Below are 16,553 nucleotides of genomic sequence, written 5' to 3'. Positions count from 1 at the left end.
GGTGGGCTGGGTACAGATAAGTGGGCCATCTACAGTGGTAGAATGAGTCTAAGCTCCACAAAGAGGAGCTTCTGGATTCTCAGTATACTTTAAAAAAAAAAAAAAAAGCCACAGGTGAATCGGAATGGGAGAAAAACGAAGAAAGCAATCTGTCTTTCCCATAACACATTTGCACACTGAACCTTACAGAATTGAAAAAGTTTTATTGATTGTCTTGCGTTTGGGTTAGTTTTTTTGACGATGGAATGTGCAACCCTGAACGCGGGCTGCAGCACCTCTCCTTACAGCATTGGAAGTGCCAGAGTGTACCTACATAATGCCTGCAGAAATCTGTATAATCTTTAGCAGTCTGAATTGTACGTTGCTGTATAACAGTAGGAATGTTAAAAGCCAGTATCTAAGGCACCGCTATAATATGATCTTTATACATTGCTATTCAATACTAGTATTAAAAAAAAAAAAAAAAGGGACGTGCCCTCCTTGAAATCCAATATTCCTGGTAAAATTGTGCATCCATACAAATCGTTGGGCAATACTAATTTTTGCTGTTTTTACAATAAAAAATGGAATCCCTGAAAGGTGGAATAATATTCAGCTTTCAAAAGCCTGAGCCACAGCAAGCCCTATGCAACTAACTTTAGTGTCAGTATTTCTTCCTTCCCAGCAGGAATACTCAACTGCGGGATACCATGAACCCTGCACTACAATTGGATTGTGCAAACACACCAGAAACCCACTATTCTCTTTAGCTCAGTAACATGCACACACTAAAAAATAAAAAAATTCTCATGCTATTCTGAGAGTCAGATATTCCTGGCAACGGAAATACTGGGAACCATCTGTGCAAAAGCAGCTTCGGCATCCTGTACAAAGCTTAGCCGGCTGCAAGAGGATCAGGTTTTAAACAAGTATCCTTCCCTTCCGCTACTCAGTTGCTAGTGGAGGTGATTCTCTCATGGCTTCGTTTTAGCAAGGGAAACTGAAACCCTGGTCTTTGCAGGAGAAGGTGGGAAGTACTGGCAGCCGTAAACCTAAAATTGTTTTACAAACAAGAGCTCCTGCACTCTCAGTATATCAAAGAACATCTTATGCTTTCTTCATTTTACTATCGGTCTTTCAAGCCAGATGAAAAAAGGTGTTTCACTGACTTTGGGAAAATGGCTCAATACATCTTGCCCACTTTCTCTCTCATTTCTTTTGGTGAAAAAAAAAAAAAGATCTTGCCAGCCCTTCCTTCCTTCCACTGTAGAGGATCTCTTCTCTCATCTAAAGGATTATTTACTTGACTGCATTTCAGCTAAGGTTTGGCCGTTTGCACACATTGGTATAGGAGCAGGGACTGGATCATACCAGAACCCTGGCTGTTAACTCTGCATTCAAAGGCTACAGCACCCAAGGTCAGACCAAGTCTACCATGTAACGGTGTTGGGAAGATGATCCTAAGGTCAGGAAGTGATACCAGTTCTGAAAGAATCCCAAGTTATACTGCTCAGGGTCCACCACCAAGCTCCAGAGGAAGCGTCGTCCGATGTTCTCCTTCAGCGCAAGCCGGGCCTCCCTCTCGGTCACATTGAAGCTGATGTTTAGCAGCTGGATCAGAAGAATGTGGCCCATGCCGGCGGTGACGAGTGTGCAGTACCACACGCAGGTAAAGGCCAGAGCAGAGCTGAGAGAGGAAGAGAATGCAGCCGTAACAAAGACTACCACAGGGAGAAACTGTGTCCATTTACCACAATCAAAACTAAACAGAACAAGAAGTTCTACCCCCATTTTCCACGGGTCCAGTTTGCAAACCTTTCTTTCTTTAAAAATATTACCCACGTCTATCTAGCATCCTTGGTGAGGAACATAAGAAACATTCATAAAATAAGTCACAAAACAACTCCAATCAATCAATAATGCTGGACTCTCTCATTCCTAACCAAAAACTATGCTACATGCTAAACCGTTCCCTCAAATGTCTGAGATGAATAGAAAAATCTAACTGCCTCCTGAAGCTAGATAACGAAACTTTGGACTTCAACTTATTAGGGGGCCAGCTACTATGAATTATGTAGACTGGTCTCAATGAGCTGGATTTGTCATATAGAGGCTAAAAGGTTTTGATCAACTGATCTCGGTGACCAAGCGCATCATCACACAAGGCTTTGTGAATTCATATCAACACCTTGTATTTAATCCGCCACACAATAGGCACAGGTTAAAAAAAAAAAAAAAAAAAAAGACTGCACCTGATGGAGGCCACGTGTCCTGAAAACTTGATGTGGACAGGACACCAGACCCAAATGTTATTGGCATGCACAGCAATTTCACAGGCTCTCTCTCCCTTCCAAAAATAAGCTAAAAAGATTTCCCTTTAATCTTCAGAGAGCCAGCAAATGGGTGAGAAAGCACAGACTAGGAGCAGTAATATCCTGTGTAAATGAATATCTTTACCTCAATTTTTTTCATCTTATCGGTTTCCCCGTAAACTGGTGTCTAATCCACTCCTGGCTACTCTCCTTATGCCAAAGTACTGAGGCTCAACTACCTCTCCCCGGCATGTGCGTAAACCCTAATCCCTTCTAAACAGGGGATTTACCAGCAATCAAGACCCAACCTGGAAAGGCAGAAGGTTGAAATTAAAACAGGCGACCTTGAAATAGATCATTCAAAAGAGAGTAGCAGACTGTGTTCCAACCACACTGTTTGGACCAGGTTGTCTAATGGTGAATGTTCTGTCCTACTCATGATCCTCCTTCTGAGGCAAGGTAAAGTAGAACCTCTGCACACCAAATTCTGTCCTCACCTCTTGTCTGCATAGACCCGGGGGCAGTAGAAAAGAGCAGTGAATATATTCTGACCACTGCAGATCGTCCTCAGAGTCAAAGTGATGCCGTACATAGAGGTCATGAGGAAGAGCGCGAGCAGAAGGATAAAGGCACGGTGATTCCACTCTCCTATGCAGCTGTTTATCCTGAAGGTAAAGGAAAACAAAACACTGAGAACGCCTGTATGTTATTTTCCAGAGGAGCTTTTAATTATCACACAAGGAATTTTCCCGACCTTGGAGCAAGGGCAGGCAGCTTTCTGAAGAGCAGATACGAACATGGCTTTCACTGCTGATCAGTTGGCAAAAAGAAATGGTGCCTGGTGCCATCGGGCCAGGAAACCATCTCCTTCTGGCACTCAGTTATGGTAAATGAAACCCAGCACACAATATTCCACTGTTACCAAACTCGTCCCTTCGTTGGTAGCCTTCAAATTCTAACAGACTACTTGTGTTGAAGCCCCCATTGCTACAGTACCAATCTCGGAGCCTTCCTACTCTCAACCTCATAACCACTTCCAAGCTCCAAACAGCGCCTACCTTCTGGGCAAGTGTTTCACTGCAAATACACCATCAGCTCTGATAGACTGCTACGTTTCCAAGAGCTATGACCTGGCCGTATTTTAAAATTTCCAGCACAGAATTATTACACTCATACTATATAAAATTCCTTTCAGCACCTGGCCCATAACCAGAGCCAGACTCTAGTTTACTGAAAAAATTATACTTCAAAAGTAAAGATATTTATTTGCTACAGGATGAGTTTAACTACTATTTCATAAGGAAGTAAAAGTTTGGCTTTGTATACAGGCACTTGATTCTTAAATATTTTCAAAGATATGGAACTATTTTATTCTGCTACCTGTAATAACCTACACTTGGAGTTTTTTATTTTTGTTTGTTTAGGATTTAAAATTAGAGTTCTGTTGTGTAGGGATTATTTGTTTGTGATAGTTTTATATTTTTCATATTTTGGTTTATGTTCTATGATGCTTTTATAAATTGTATTTATTCATTTTTAGTTGTAAGCTGTATTGATCTTTTCTTTGAATTTTGCAGCCAGTCAATTAAGAAATTAAACTATTCCTGATGTGAATTTCTGTAGTGCTGCCTTACCTGCCTACCAAAGCTGATAGATTGGTAACCTTCAGACAGACATCAAGACTGACTGATAGCTTTGGTTATGTTTAAAAGTCCATAACCTGGGGGCAGCAGTAATTTACAGGAAGATACAGTACAGGCTATTTGTGAAGTCCATACATTCATCTGAGGATAGTAATTGTAAAAGCTGTACACCTACCAGACACAATGATGATCTAATCTCCTTACACACTTGTTACAGGTCCTGCAGTGCCCAGCACGGCATGGCCTAACCAGTTTGCAAGTCACACACCAGTCCCCCTTTGCACTGGCAGAATTTTCAGCCAACATTCTGGAAGGGCTGCTGGATCCGACGTCTATGTGAACACTGCCATCATTAGTTTTGTGAAAGCCATTTGATCCTACCATCCATTTTTTATTCATTGGTTCGCTGTCGTATTTGGAAGAGGAAAGGACATGCTCTTTCTTGTTGCTGAGGTAGCCAGGGTCCTTTTTGGCTTGTGCTAGAGCTGCAAGTGTCAGGAGAAATCCACAGGTGACCGTGATTACCTGACCATTTCCTACATTACCTCTTGTAACTACTTCCTGAAGAAAGACATAATACATGTAGCCCAGGGAGAACAATCCCAGGCTCAAGAAGAACAGAGTCTGCCCTTTCCTCCTGTGGGTGAAGTAGTAATACCAGAGAATCAGTACAGGAAATGATGCCAAGAAGATGATAGTCAACAGCAGGTGCAAAGCAGCAACATGGAGAAAGGCTGGCAGCAAGACCAAGGGTGGAAGAAGGCTGACATCAATCTTTTTGGCCCCCCTAAGCCAGGGAATTCGGAAACGGTCTGAGAAGGACTCTTTGATTCTTTGCAAAGCATCTGGCTGCAAAGATTTACAAGTAACCCATCTGTTTTAAAAGAACACAAAGACATATGACAGTAAAAGGTCAATCTTAGCGACATCATCAACCATTAATAAATAGCATAACATCCATGCAACCAATGAAGACAAAGTCTGAGGTAGTACACAACCTGCAGAAGGACAGCCCAGTGCTAGAATAACTCAAGAAGGAATGTCGATGTAACGCCTAGCAATTTCCCTAGTGCTCTCTTAATGCTGTTTCAACTTTTGATGTTCACTTATAAATGCATTTGTGGTTTTGCGCCTCATTATCTTTTCACTTTCACTCATTGCTAGACCGCACTGAAACTGATTGTTTGTTTCTTTCTAAACTGTACACAGAAAGAAGTGAGGACCTGGCTGGAATCATTTTAGCGAAAGCCCGTGGTCATAGAATGGGCACTGCAACCCTATCCTGAGGAAATGGTGCCGGCCCTTCGCTGTTGACAGTAGATAAATGCAGAGCAGGGCTGGTGTCAAGGGGCAAGTTATATCAGTGCAGTGACTGGAAAATTTGGCCAATACTCACAGAAGAAACAAACTCGTTAAGGCCCACTTCCTCACCCTCATTCTCCAAAAAGTAATTTTCATGGCATAAATCTGTACAGATTTCTCAACTTCTGCTACTGTTGTTAGTTGTTTTTGAAGTCTTTGGTGAAGGAAACCTGAGAGCTTTATATACCACCATTTAGTTCTATTTTATTTTCTCTTCAACACAGACTCTACTCTCTGCTTGCCTCCTGCTTGGGAAATAACTGAACAAGAAACTGATAGGGACATCTTGTCATTTTTTTAAATTTTATTTAGCACACACTGAAACCATTAAATGTGTGGGAAACACTAACATTTCCCAAAAAGGTTAAAGAATTGACCACACCTCATGTTCATGAATATTGCTTATTACTGGAAGCAGGTACCACAGCTCGGTCATTGGAGAAATGTTGTGGCAGACGTATCTGCAATGGAACCAATTACCCATGCGTTCAAGTATAAAACGAAGGGATACATCATTTTATGGGATGCTTACTGGCCTTGGTGCAGATCACTGCTCTGACTGTAAACTATAATATTCACAAACATATATGTACTTGATTCATTCTTTGTTATGGAGGTTTCTACCCAGATCCTACTAGATTTATTTATTTATAGAAACACACAGCACAGTCAATATTCAAAGGGTTTGTCTGGTTAGCCGGACAAAACCCGAGATTTGAATATTCCCCCTCACTCCCTTACTTAAATGCTGCCCTTTATAAAAATTTACCTGAGCGAAAAAGCAGCATTAGGGACATTCCCAGTGCATGGTTTTAGTTTGGCCGGGCAGCGCTAAATATCTGCACTGCCCAGACACAGTTGCCTGGGTAAATCTGGCTGAATATCTTTAAGTTCTGCTGAATATCCTGTTAAAGTTATCTCAGTAACTCCTGAGTCTACCTCCTTTCACCCTCATTTGGTTAAAGCAGTGGGCTGCACAACCACTGCCACTCCCTGTGACCTTGGGCAAGTCACTTTACCCTCCATTGCCTCAGGTACAAACAGATTGTGAGCCCTCTGAGGACAGGGAAATACCTACAAAAATGACTAAGGCAGTAAAACAAGGCAATAAGACTTTAAATTGTTGTAAAGTTGTGTCCGTGAAAGGAGAAAGTATAGGGTTAGAGTTGTAAGACTGAGACATGAGGTGAAGGAATGTGTGCATGTACAGGGAACGGGGGCAGCCGGGAAAAGGAAATATGGAATACTTCTGTGCTGTAGTCTCTGAAAGAGGAGCTGGAGAAGCATGCTTAAACCTTAGTCCATTTACAGAAGCAGCAAAACGGAACGGGGCTAAGGCAATGGGGCCAGACTGGATACATACCAGGATGTTAAAGGAGCTTAGAGAGTGGCTGGAGGCTTCAGTGGCAGTTCTATTCAATTATTCATTGGAGATTGGAGTGGTCCCAGAAGACTGGAGAAGGCCAGCAGACACAGACTCTTTATAAAAGTAGGAGTAGAGAGGATGCGGGCAACTACCGGACAATTAGCCTTACAACAGTGGTAGGAATATTGTAGTAGCTTGAATCTAGCAGCTATTAAGACCTAAAGTGGCATGCCTTCAGCAGAGGGAGGTCTAAACAAATTTGATTTTTTTTTTTTAACTGCGTGACCGTGGAATTAGATCAGGGAAGAGCACTGGATGTGGTAACACTACAATTTCAAGAAAGGCCACAGACTTCCACACCTAAGCAAGCCGTGCAGCTTGGGCTGCGTTCTAAGGGGATAAACATAATTAAGAATGGTTCAGTGGCAGACAACAGAAGGTGGTGGCAAATGCCATTCCCTCCAAGGAGATGAAGGTGACCAGCAGAATGCCAGAGGGATCGGTCCTTGAGCCATATCTGTTCAAAGTCTGGGATAAGTACAGGGGACCCTTGGTTTCTGGGTCAGGGATGAAGGAGGGACTTCAGGAAAAGCAAATCAGCACATCAGATGGGCTTTATAGATATCATATGATGGGATGTAAGGAATGGACTGACATGAAGGCTCAACAGCAGCTCTTCTATACTATATAGACAAACTGGAGTTTCCTTTCTGAATGCTGGAGAGCTCCTACCTGTCGCAGGCCTCATCCAGGTCCTCACAGTTGCAGAAACAGGCCACCAGGTGGTTCTTCTCCCCATGTCGATCTATGTACTCACAGCAGCACAGAGGATCCTCAGCATCTGATCTCCGATGACTCTTTTTCTTCATCCTGTCCGACTTCATTCCCACAGCATTACACTATGGCATGAGGAAAAAGGATCATCTGGAGGAAAGCAATACAGGTAGAATTAAGGGAAAAGTTTTGATTTCTCATCTCTCCAAGGGCTTTAAAAAAACAACCTATAGCAGCATACTGGTTACACAACATTTTTCCTGCTCTGTGTGATTTGTCCAAGAACTACACTTTCAAATAATAAAATACATCTAGCATTAAGTATTATAAATCCACACATGCTCCCTGTTGTCTTCCCACAGTATATGACTGGAAAATATTAGCGACTGTAACTTTTGACTCTGTAGATAATAGTATAACACAATATCAGTCATCTAGTGCATAAGATTTAATAACGGCAGGCTTAAAAAACGTAACCGAAGGAAATGCTTAGCGAATAAAACAGAGGATAGTGTTGCAGCTATGTTGTATTCATCAGAATGTACATCTCTTTGTCAATATCTGCGAGTCCCTGGGAAAAGCTCGTATTACCTGCTTTAGTAATATGTGTAGAAACAGCTAAATTGACCTTTACAAAGAGGACAAATGGATTCTACTGTATCTAGCAATGCCTGGGGAAAACATTACCAATATACGAAAGAGAAAGGAGGAACCTGCTGAAACACTATGCTGTACTAATCCATAATACTAAACATTCCACTTATCTTTAGGTTTCCCTTTAAAGCTTAGTTCTTGTATTTAATAAAGATCTGACATTAAATCTTAAGATTAATTCTACTGAGGGGAGTGAAGTACTGTTGGATGGGACTCCAAATGATGTCTGGGCATCCTGAACAGCCACCCCGGGGACCTGGGCATCTGGAACCTGTCCTATTATTATCATCATTACCATTTGTACAGCACGTGCAGGATGTACACAGCACTGTACAGAGACATAAAATTATCACCAGATTCCTTTCTCCATAACAATTCTCGCATGGAATATTTCTCAAACTAATTTGATGCAGGAGATTCCAGCATCTGCACCTTCATTAATATAATAAATGCTCCATTACAAACTTGTCTCACTGTAGCACAGTTATACCCCTGGGGCAGAGACTACATACCCCGTTCCTCCCCTCCGGCAAGGACTGTAGACCTTTTACGCCTCCGCCAGGAGCAGCAACAAACCTGTACAGGAAGCCTAAATCCTCTCGACAAGAGCAGCGACGAAGAAATACCTCACTCCCCCGAGACCGGAACCAGCTCGCAGCCAAGCCCTCACCGCTCGGCTCCGCCTCCCCGGCAGTCCTGCCCCCTTCCGTGTAGCTCCTTTACTGATCCCCGCCCCTTTCCTGGCAGCACTCCGCCTACTCCCAAGCCCCGCCCCGCCCTCGTGCCCAGATCCACTCCCCCCCCCCCCCCCCGCGACTTACGGAGTCACTCCCACCTCCAACTCCGTCCTCAGCCTCTGACCCGGGCTGTAGGGGCGGGGCGGGTGTTCCTTGCGGTCACGGAGGGGCGCCTTGGCTGGCTAGTGGCTACGCAAGGCGACTGAAGGGACTCGCCGGAGGGAGTGGCACTGCGTAGCTGGGGACTTCCCTGTAAGTTTGGAACCGGCGGATGAGATTATGGAGATCCAGGGGAAGAAAAGTGAAACTGTGGTCCTTTTCCGCATTCACAGCTCTGTGAATGGCAATGAGCTTTAACGAGCAGCGCTAGACCAATTCTTAGCCAGGCTGCTTAGTGCAAGCTTGTGAAAGTTGCCCGTGTGCTACACTGGCTCCCAACTGACTGACCGTACTGGGGAAGGAGCCAGTCCTTGTTTACAAACACGAATGCAAGAGCTTTAAATTAAAACACCTTCCTAGCAGTGCTCGCATCTATACGATATGAACATATGACAAGATGACTGAAAAGTTCCTACGCACCTACCCTCATGAAATTACTCTAAATAACGATGCTCTTGACAATTTATTTCATTTGGAAAAAAGTCCAGCTTCAGTCTGCACCTCAAAAATCATATAAACTAATAAGTAGATTTTTAGCTCTGCTTTGCAAATGGTACTCAAGGCAGTATATTTAGTAGGAATTCAGGTTTCAGTAAAGTACCTAAATATTACTAACTGTACCAAGAGTGGGGCAGCACTCCTATTCTTCTTTCATACCCAGGGCCGGTGCAAGGGGATTGGGTGCCCTAAGCATCTTCCGCCTTGTGCCGCCCCCCTGTCGTGCCACCCCCGGTCGCAGCCCCGACTCCTCCCCTCCCAAAAGAAAACTTACAAAATACCTGGTGGTCCAGGTGGGGGCCTGAGAGCGATCTGCCGCTCCCGGGGCCTCTGCTGCACTAAGCCAAATGGCGCCGGTGGCCTTTAGCCCCTACCATGTGACAGGGGCCGCACTGCTAGCCCCTGTCCCATGGTAGGGACTAAAGGCCACGGCGCCATTTGGCTTAGTGCAGCAGAGGCCCCGGGAGCAGCAGATCGTTCCCAAGCCGTCCGCTGGACCACAAAGGGGGCGTCGGGAGGGTGGCACGGTGAGGCAGGGGCTGGCAGAATTTTGAAAGGGCACTTTTTGCCCTTTCAAAACTCTGCCGCTGCGCCCCCTAAATCTCGGCACCCTAGGCACAGGCCTAGGGTGCTGAGATTTAGGCACCCTAGGCCGACATTTCTCCAGTATACCTGGCTAATAATGTTTTATAGACTTTTGTCTAAGAACTTGTCCAATCCTCTTCTAAATCCCGTTACGCTATTTGCCTTGACCACAGCCTTTGACAACAGATTCTATTGCTTGATTGTGTGGCACAGCAAGAAGTAAGTTCTACAATTTGTTTTAAATCTGGTAGTTAGTTTTACGAAGTGTCCTCTTGTTTCAGTATTATTACAAAAGCATCCTCTACATGAAATGACAACAGAATGATCCAGTACACTATGATACATCCAATATTTGTTTGCATTGTTATTGTCTAGGATGTTAAGAACATACCCACACTTAAAAAAATCACCATTAAACCATGTTTGACCAACTAAACCAAACCTCTGTATTAACAAAGTATATAATAGATCAATTTGACAAAAGAAAGAGAAACATCACTAAAACTGGATGCTGTGGACCCTAGAGCCCTGAAAGAACTCAAACATGACATTGCAAATCTGGTACTAGTAATCTGTACCCTATCATTTAAAACCGTCACAATCCCCAAAGAATGGCGGGTAGTTAATGTAATGCTGATTTTTAAAAAGGGCTCCAGGGATGAATATGACATCTGGGCCAGGCAAAATCGTAGAAACTACTGTAGGGGGTGGGGAATAAAATTACTAGGCATATAGGAAGATATAGCATATTACGGAAGAGTCAACATCATTATAGCAAAATAATTATGCCTATACCATCTTGAATTTTTTTAGAATGTGTAAATAAATATGTAAAACGAGCACACTGTAAATAACTTATGCTTTATTATACAAAACGTTCTCAAAAAGATATTTAACAAGCTGACCACTCACAATCTGTGTACATTATCTACATAATTTTAACATTGTTCCCTAAACCATACACATATGTTCCTTTAAACCCTCATATGCAGTCATACCTTACCCTCCATTCATACCATACATACCTTGTATCACACATACCATCCACATTACACCTTCATAAAAAAGCATCACCTGATGTATATTAAAATCTTATTCCCAAATATGTTGAAACATCATTATATGCTTGACAATAATTATCTGCACTTGTTTATGTGTATTTTTTATATGCCCTACTGCCTGCACTCCCGATGAGAGCCTCGTTTCACCCTGCAACTCGGGGCTTCATCAGGGAAATTAATCATACAAGTCCGACTCAATACACACACTGCACTTCCTTGTAATTTCTTCAGTCTCTTCAAATTCTCTCTTTAAAATCTTCCTCAAGCACTTTCAATAACTCACCATGTCCATAGAGGTCCGCTAGACATCCACCCATCTGCAATACAATACAAGAGCTGCTAATACTGCCCTTCAACATTTAAACCAACACTATTTCTGTATTTCCTCATAGAAATCCACAAAGTGGTTCCTTCATACATATATTTTAAATATTAAATTATTCCACAAAGTTACCGCTGCCTTAAACGGTTATATAGGTATATGAATCGCGAGGCATTTAACTAAGTTGCCCCCTGGAAACATAGAAAAGGACAGCAGAAAAGGACGAAACGGGCTATCCAGTCTGCCCAGCAAGCTTATGGTAGCATCTGCTGCACCATACAAGTCACTCCCTTACTTAGTTTCCGAAACCCAGGGCCCTTGTTGTTTGCTGTCTGAGTCCGTTTCCCTGTTACCTCTTGCCATTGAAGCAGAGAGCAATGTTGGAGTTGCATCCAAAGTATCAGGCTCCCCCTTTACTCAATGGATAGGGATTAGTTACTGGTTAAAAGACAGGAAACCATTGGGACTAAATGGCCAGCTTTCCAAATGGAGAAAGGTCATTCGTAGAGTATCACAGCGATCTATAATGCTATCTGGGTGGGGGGAATTGGATTCAGATGACAGTTAATGCTGGGCCGTGACTTTTCTTGTCCAAGGTACTAATACACAGACAAAGCACAGGACTGCTTTTACAGCCAATGCATGTTCAAGCACCGTTATCTGAATTATCAAGAAGACAGCTCACTCCATAAACAGGCGGCTAGCAGTAATTTTGTTACAGGTTTGACGGTTGGCTTTGAGTGTAAATATTGCTCCCCTTAACATAAGGCTTGGGTGTAACCTGCAGAGTGTCAGTTACTACCATCAGAAGCTTACTGGGCAGATGGGATGGACCATTTGATCTTTCTATAGTAACTTAACATAGAAATGACAGCAAAAAAGGATCAAATGGTCCATCCCATCTGCCAAGCAAGCTTCTTATGGTAGGATTTGCCATCATTGCTATGTTTCGTTATAAATTATCTGGAAAAAAAAGAACAAAGAACATAATGAACTGCAAAGTGATGCAGTAGAAGAGGACCGGTAGACTCATCTGCATACTGTTCCCAGCATCCGATGGGAAAGGACTCCAGAGGTCACAGTGAGTGATCCAGGCTTCAAACGCCACAGCCCCAGCTTCCAGAGGCCTCACACCATTTCCAGTAGAAGAGGACCAGAAGCGGCACGCAAATCTCAAACCTCTCAGTCCTTTGGGTGAAGATCAACTTAATGGTGGTTGAAGAGGATTGGTAAGTATAGCTTTGGGAAATCTTAGGACGTAAAGTTTGGAGAGAGGTGAAATAGTGGGATATATTCTTTAGTTTGTGTGAGTCTGAGACAATAGGGAATTAATTCTAGTGGTTGTCTTTCCCTCCCACCCACCCCCTAAGCTCAACCCTTGATTTTTAGGCAAGAGACACTTTCTCATTAAAAATCAATCAGGCTCTTATCTAAATCATAGTATTGCATCAGCCCTTATTGAAATTTTAATCATCCCCTTGTAGGTCACTAGCATATTAATTCGTGAATACACCTATAAATTTAAAGTACTCTAATTCCAAATACTTTAGCCACCTAAACTTAACTAGGAAGTCAACAAAATTAAGATGAAGGCAGCAGCAAGAGGGGGGCTTTCCAGTCTTTTTCATCAAGTGTCACATGTATGATTTTTTACCCGCTGGTGAGAGATTGTATGTGTGCACCCGATGCAAAGAGCTCCTGGCTCTCAGAGAACGAGCCTGATCTCTGGAGGCTAGAGTGACAGACCTGGATGAGCTGAGGCAGACAGGTACATTCATGAGCCACTCCAGCTGGGTTGGTCCCAATTATCTGAAGAGAAGCACCACCAATGACTAGCTCTTAACATCTGCCTGTACTGTGTACCTCTGGACACTATGCGACGAAGTACCCCATGGAGTCATAAAACTCCCAAGCCTAGGGTGGGTTGGAGAGGCAACCCTAGGCACCTCTCCTGCTGGCAAAATTGTTTTGATGGCACTGCTGGAGATGAGTTTGAAGCCTGTCCTCACTGAAGCCTTCATCAACTCTGGGGAAGGAGGTAACTTCATCGAGGAAGCGTTGATCAAGAGCCGTATCATCTCCTCTGTGTATGGAGAACCCCCTTCTGGGGGCATCTTGGCCATGACTGAACCTGTGACTCTACAGGTTGGCCTTCTTCACCAGGAGCTGATTTGGGCAATTTGTAGAAAGCTATCAACGCTATATCTTTTGGTCTCCCCTAATACAGCAGCATGCTCCAATCATTGATTGGGCCTCTGTAGATATCACCACCTGGTTTCTCTCCTGCTTCCACCGCTGCCTCCAAGTAGTACGATCCCCCCTGGTTTTGGCGCAATCTGACCTCCTACAGTTACCCGGACTCCCTCCAGCTTACACTGCCTTCACTGATGTGTTCAGCAAAAAAACAGGCTTAGACATTGCCTCTCGGTCATACGACAGTCTCACAGATCTACTCCTAGGGAAGACACTGCCAAGAGAAAGGGTCTATCCCCTCTCACTTCTGAAGACTCAGGCTATGTCCTCCAATATAAAAGAAAACATAGAATGAGGCTTCATCAGGCTTCATCAGTCCAAATCCTGCCCCAGCCAGGGCAGGATTTGGAAAGAAAGATGGGTCACTCCACCCCTGCACTGATTATCGAGGCTTGAACGCAGTCACTGTTAAAAAATTAATATCCACTATCACTTATTTCTAAACTCTTCGACCATCTCCAAGGGGCGGCCATCTTCACTAAATGGATCTCTGGGGGGGCCTACAAAGTGATCTGCATCTGGGAGGGGGGTGAATGGAAGATAGCTTTTAACACCAGAGAGGGACATCATGAACTTTTAGTCATGCCATTTGTTTATTTATTTATTCCATTTATATTCCGCCAAATCCATATCGAAGGCGGATTATATCTTTTACATTCATAAATTCCATATACATAAAACATTAAAACAAAATTGTACATAATAAAAATAAACGTAGATATAAAACTTAACACAAAAATATTGCACTTTAAAATCCTCACTAAAAACATAAACATAAGAAAATGCCATACTGGGTCAGACCAAAGGTCCATCAAGCCCAGCATCCTGTTTCCAACAGTGGCCAATCCAGGCCATAAGAACCTGGCAAGTACCCAAAAACTAAGTCTATTCCATGTTACCATTGCTAATGGCAGTGGCTATTCTCTACGTGAACTTAATAGCAGGTAATGGACTTCTCCTCCAAGAACTTATCCAATCCTTTTTTAAACACAGCTATACTAACTGCACTAACCACATCCTCTGGCAACAAATTCCAGAGTTTAATTGTGCGTTGAGTAAAAAATAACTTTCTCCGATTAGTTTTAAATGTGCCCCATGCTAACTTCATGGAGTGCCCCCTAGTCTTTCTACTATCCGAAAGAGTAAATAACCGATTCACATCTACCCGTTCTAGACCTCTCATGATTTTAAACATCTCTATCATATCCCCCCTCAGTCATCTCTTCTCCAAGCTGAACAGCCCTAACCTCTTTAGCCTTTCCTCATAGAGAAGCCATTCCATGTCCTTTATCATTTTGGTCACCCTTCTCTGAACTTTTTTCTATGCAACTATATCGTTTTTGAGATGCGGCGACCAGAATTGCACAGAGTATTCAAGGTATGGTCTCATCATGGAGCAATACAGAGGCATTATGACATTTTCCGTTTTATTCACCATTCCCTTCCTAATAATTCCCAACATTCTGTTTGCTTTTTTGACTGCCGCAGACTTACACATATCCTTCATATACTTGCCTAAAAAAAGAAAGCCTTTACTTGTTTCCTAAACTTTAAATAATCTGGTTCCTGGCGCACTTTCACAAACAATGAGTTCCATAACAGAAACCGCCAAGGAAAAAGATCCGTTCACTGTTGATTTGAATCCATAGGATGAAATGCCCCTATTTGTTTTCCAGAACTTTGTGAACAGTGTCTTTTGAAACTGCTAAATTGTCAGCACGTCCCCCCAAAAAACTCGGACCACTTTGCGATCATTGCCGTCCTCCACATGAGGATTAGGACAGCCTTCCTGATCCAGATCACCTCCGAGATCCGCCCCCGCTGAGGGTTTGTCCTGGGGACCCTGCTCCTGTGGATCGGAGTCCTCAGAGGTAGCGTCATCATGAGAATGAGCCGCTCCGGACCTAAGGGGATGCTTACCCCGCGGATCTGACCCCTGCTCCAGGGGCCACAACTGCTTGGAAAGATGGGCACCAGGAAGCGCCGCGGACCCACTCCGAGTACCTCTTATTAGCCTTCCGCATTTTATAGGCTTTATGCAGCAACCTAATAAAGTCTGCAGATAAAGAGGATGAGGAGGAGGAGTTTGAGGCTTCCTCAAGGCCGTCCTCTCTGCTGCCTGCTGCTCCTGACCGTGGCTCACTCCTCCCACAGGCTGCCTGCTACAGGGACAGGGGGGGGGGGGGTGTCAGACGCTCCCTGCATCGCAATCCGCGTCGCCACACAAAAAGTATTTAAAATGGCTTCTGTTCCTGTGCTGAGCAGGAACGGGTCTGGGGAAGGAGATCTGAGGTACTGGCCCCGGGCTGCCCAAATCACCGTCTTCGCGGCTCCATTAGACGTGCCCTCCCCCCGGGGAGGCACGCAGAGCATAGGCCTTCTCAGGCCACACCACGCAGCATCAGGGAAACGGAAAAGACAGACAAAAGGGAAGAAAAAATCTGCCTCACTGGCGGTTAAAGGCCCCTTACCCCCCCCGTGGAGGTCCAAGTGAACACTGCCTTAAAAAATACTTTTTAAAAACAATTACCCAACTAATCAAACTTAATATTTCACTTGGAAGCAGCTCCAGCACTGCTCTCTACATTAATGGTGGGGGTGAAAAGGGAATTAGAACATAAGGTTACTAAGAGCCAAGAGAAACAGTTAAGTATGAGAACAAATGTGTGAAGCTTGCTGGGCAGACTGGATGGACCGGTTGGTCTTCTTCTGCCGTCATTTCTATGTTTCTATATATGTAATTTACTCAGCTGCTCTGTGGGTCCTGCGCCGATCAGGGTGAGTGAGCCAGGCTCCCCAGTATCACCCTAGCCAGGAGTGGATGCAGGGTCCTCAACCTCCCCAACTC

General features: G+C 43.8%; 1 protein-coding gene across 2 annotated transcripts; it reads right to left on the bottom strand.

Moving 5' to 3' along the window:
* Positions 1-188: 188 nt before the first annotated feature.
* On the bottom strand, positions 189-8,791 carry ZDHHC23 (zinc finger DHHC-type containing 23). 2 transcript variants are annotated; one of them, XM_029577731.1, is made up of 5 exons: positions 8,667-8,791; positions 7,395-7,586; positions 4,110-4,808; positions 2,789-2,956; positions 189-1,666 (listed from the first exon to the last, which is right to left on the bottom strand). In XM_029577731.1, exons 2-5 carry the CDS (start codon positions 7,544-7,546, stop codon positions 1,399-1,401), a joined length of 1,287 nt encoding a protein of 428 aa, XP_029433591.1. In that variant the 5' UTR covers positions 7,547-7,586; positions 8,667-8,791; the 3' UTR covers positions 189-1,398. The 2 variants fall into 2 exon arrangements, with proteins under 2 accessions (XP_029433591.1, XP_029433590.1); XM_029577730.1 differs by having other exon boundaries at positions 8,603-8,751.
* Between the last annotated feature and the right edge of the window lie 7,762 nt (positions 8,792-16,553).

Source organism: Rhinatrema bivittatum, chromosome 15, assembly GCF_901001135.1.
Source record: "Rhinatrema bivittatum chromosome 15, aRhiBiv1.1, whole genome shotgun sequence".
Taxonomy (NCBI): domain Eukaryota; kingdom Metazoa; phylum Chordata; class Amphibia; order Gymnophiona; family Rhinatrematidae; genus Rhinatrema; species Rhinatrema bivittatum.
Note: the sequence above shows the minus strand (reverse complement) of the source record. Positions and strands in the feature narration are given on the sequence as shown.

Bases quoted from the DNA above. Each gene is read 5' to 3' on its own strand.
- ZDHHC23 (XM_029577731.1), bottom strand. From the start codon at position 7,546: ATGAAGTCGGACAGGATGAAGAAAAAGAGTCATCGGAGATCAGATGCT. The intron at 4,809-7,394 runs GTAGGAGCTCTC...CTTTTAAAACAG, and splicing joins CTGGATGAGGCCTGCGACAG to ATGGGTTACTTGTAAATCTT. The intron at 1,667-2,788 runs GTGAGGACAGAA...TTCCTCTCTCAG, and splicing joins CGGGTCTATGCAGACAAGAG to CTCTGCTCTGGCCTTTACCT.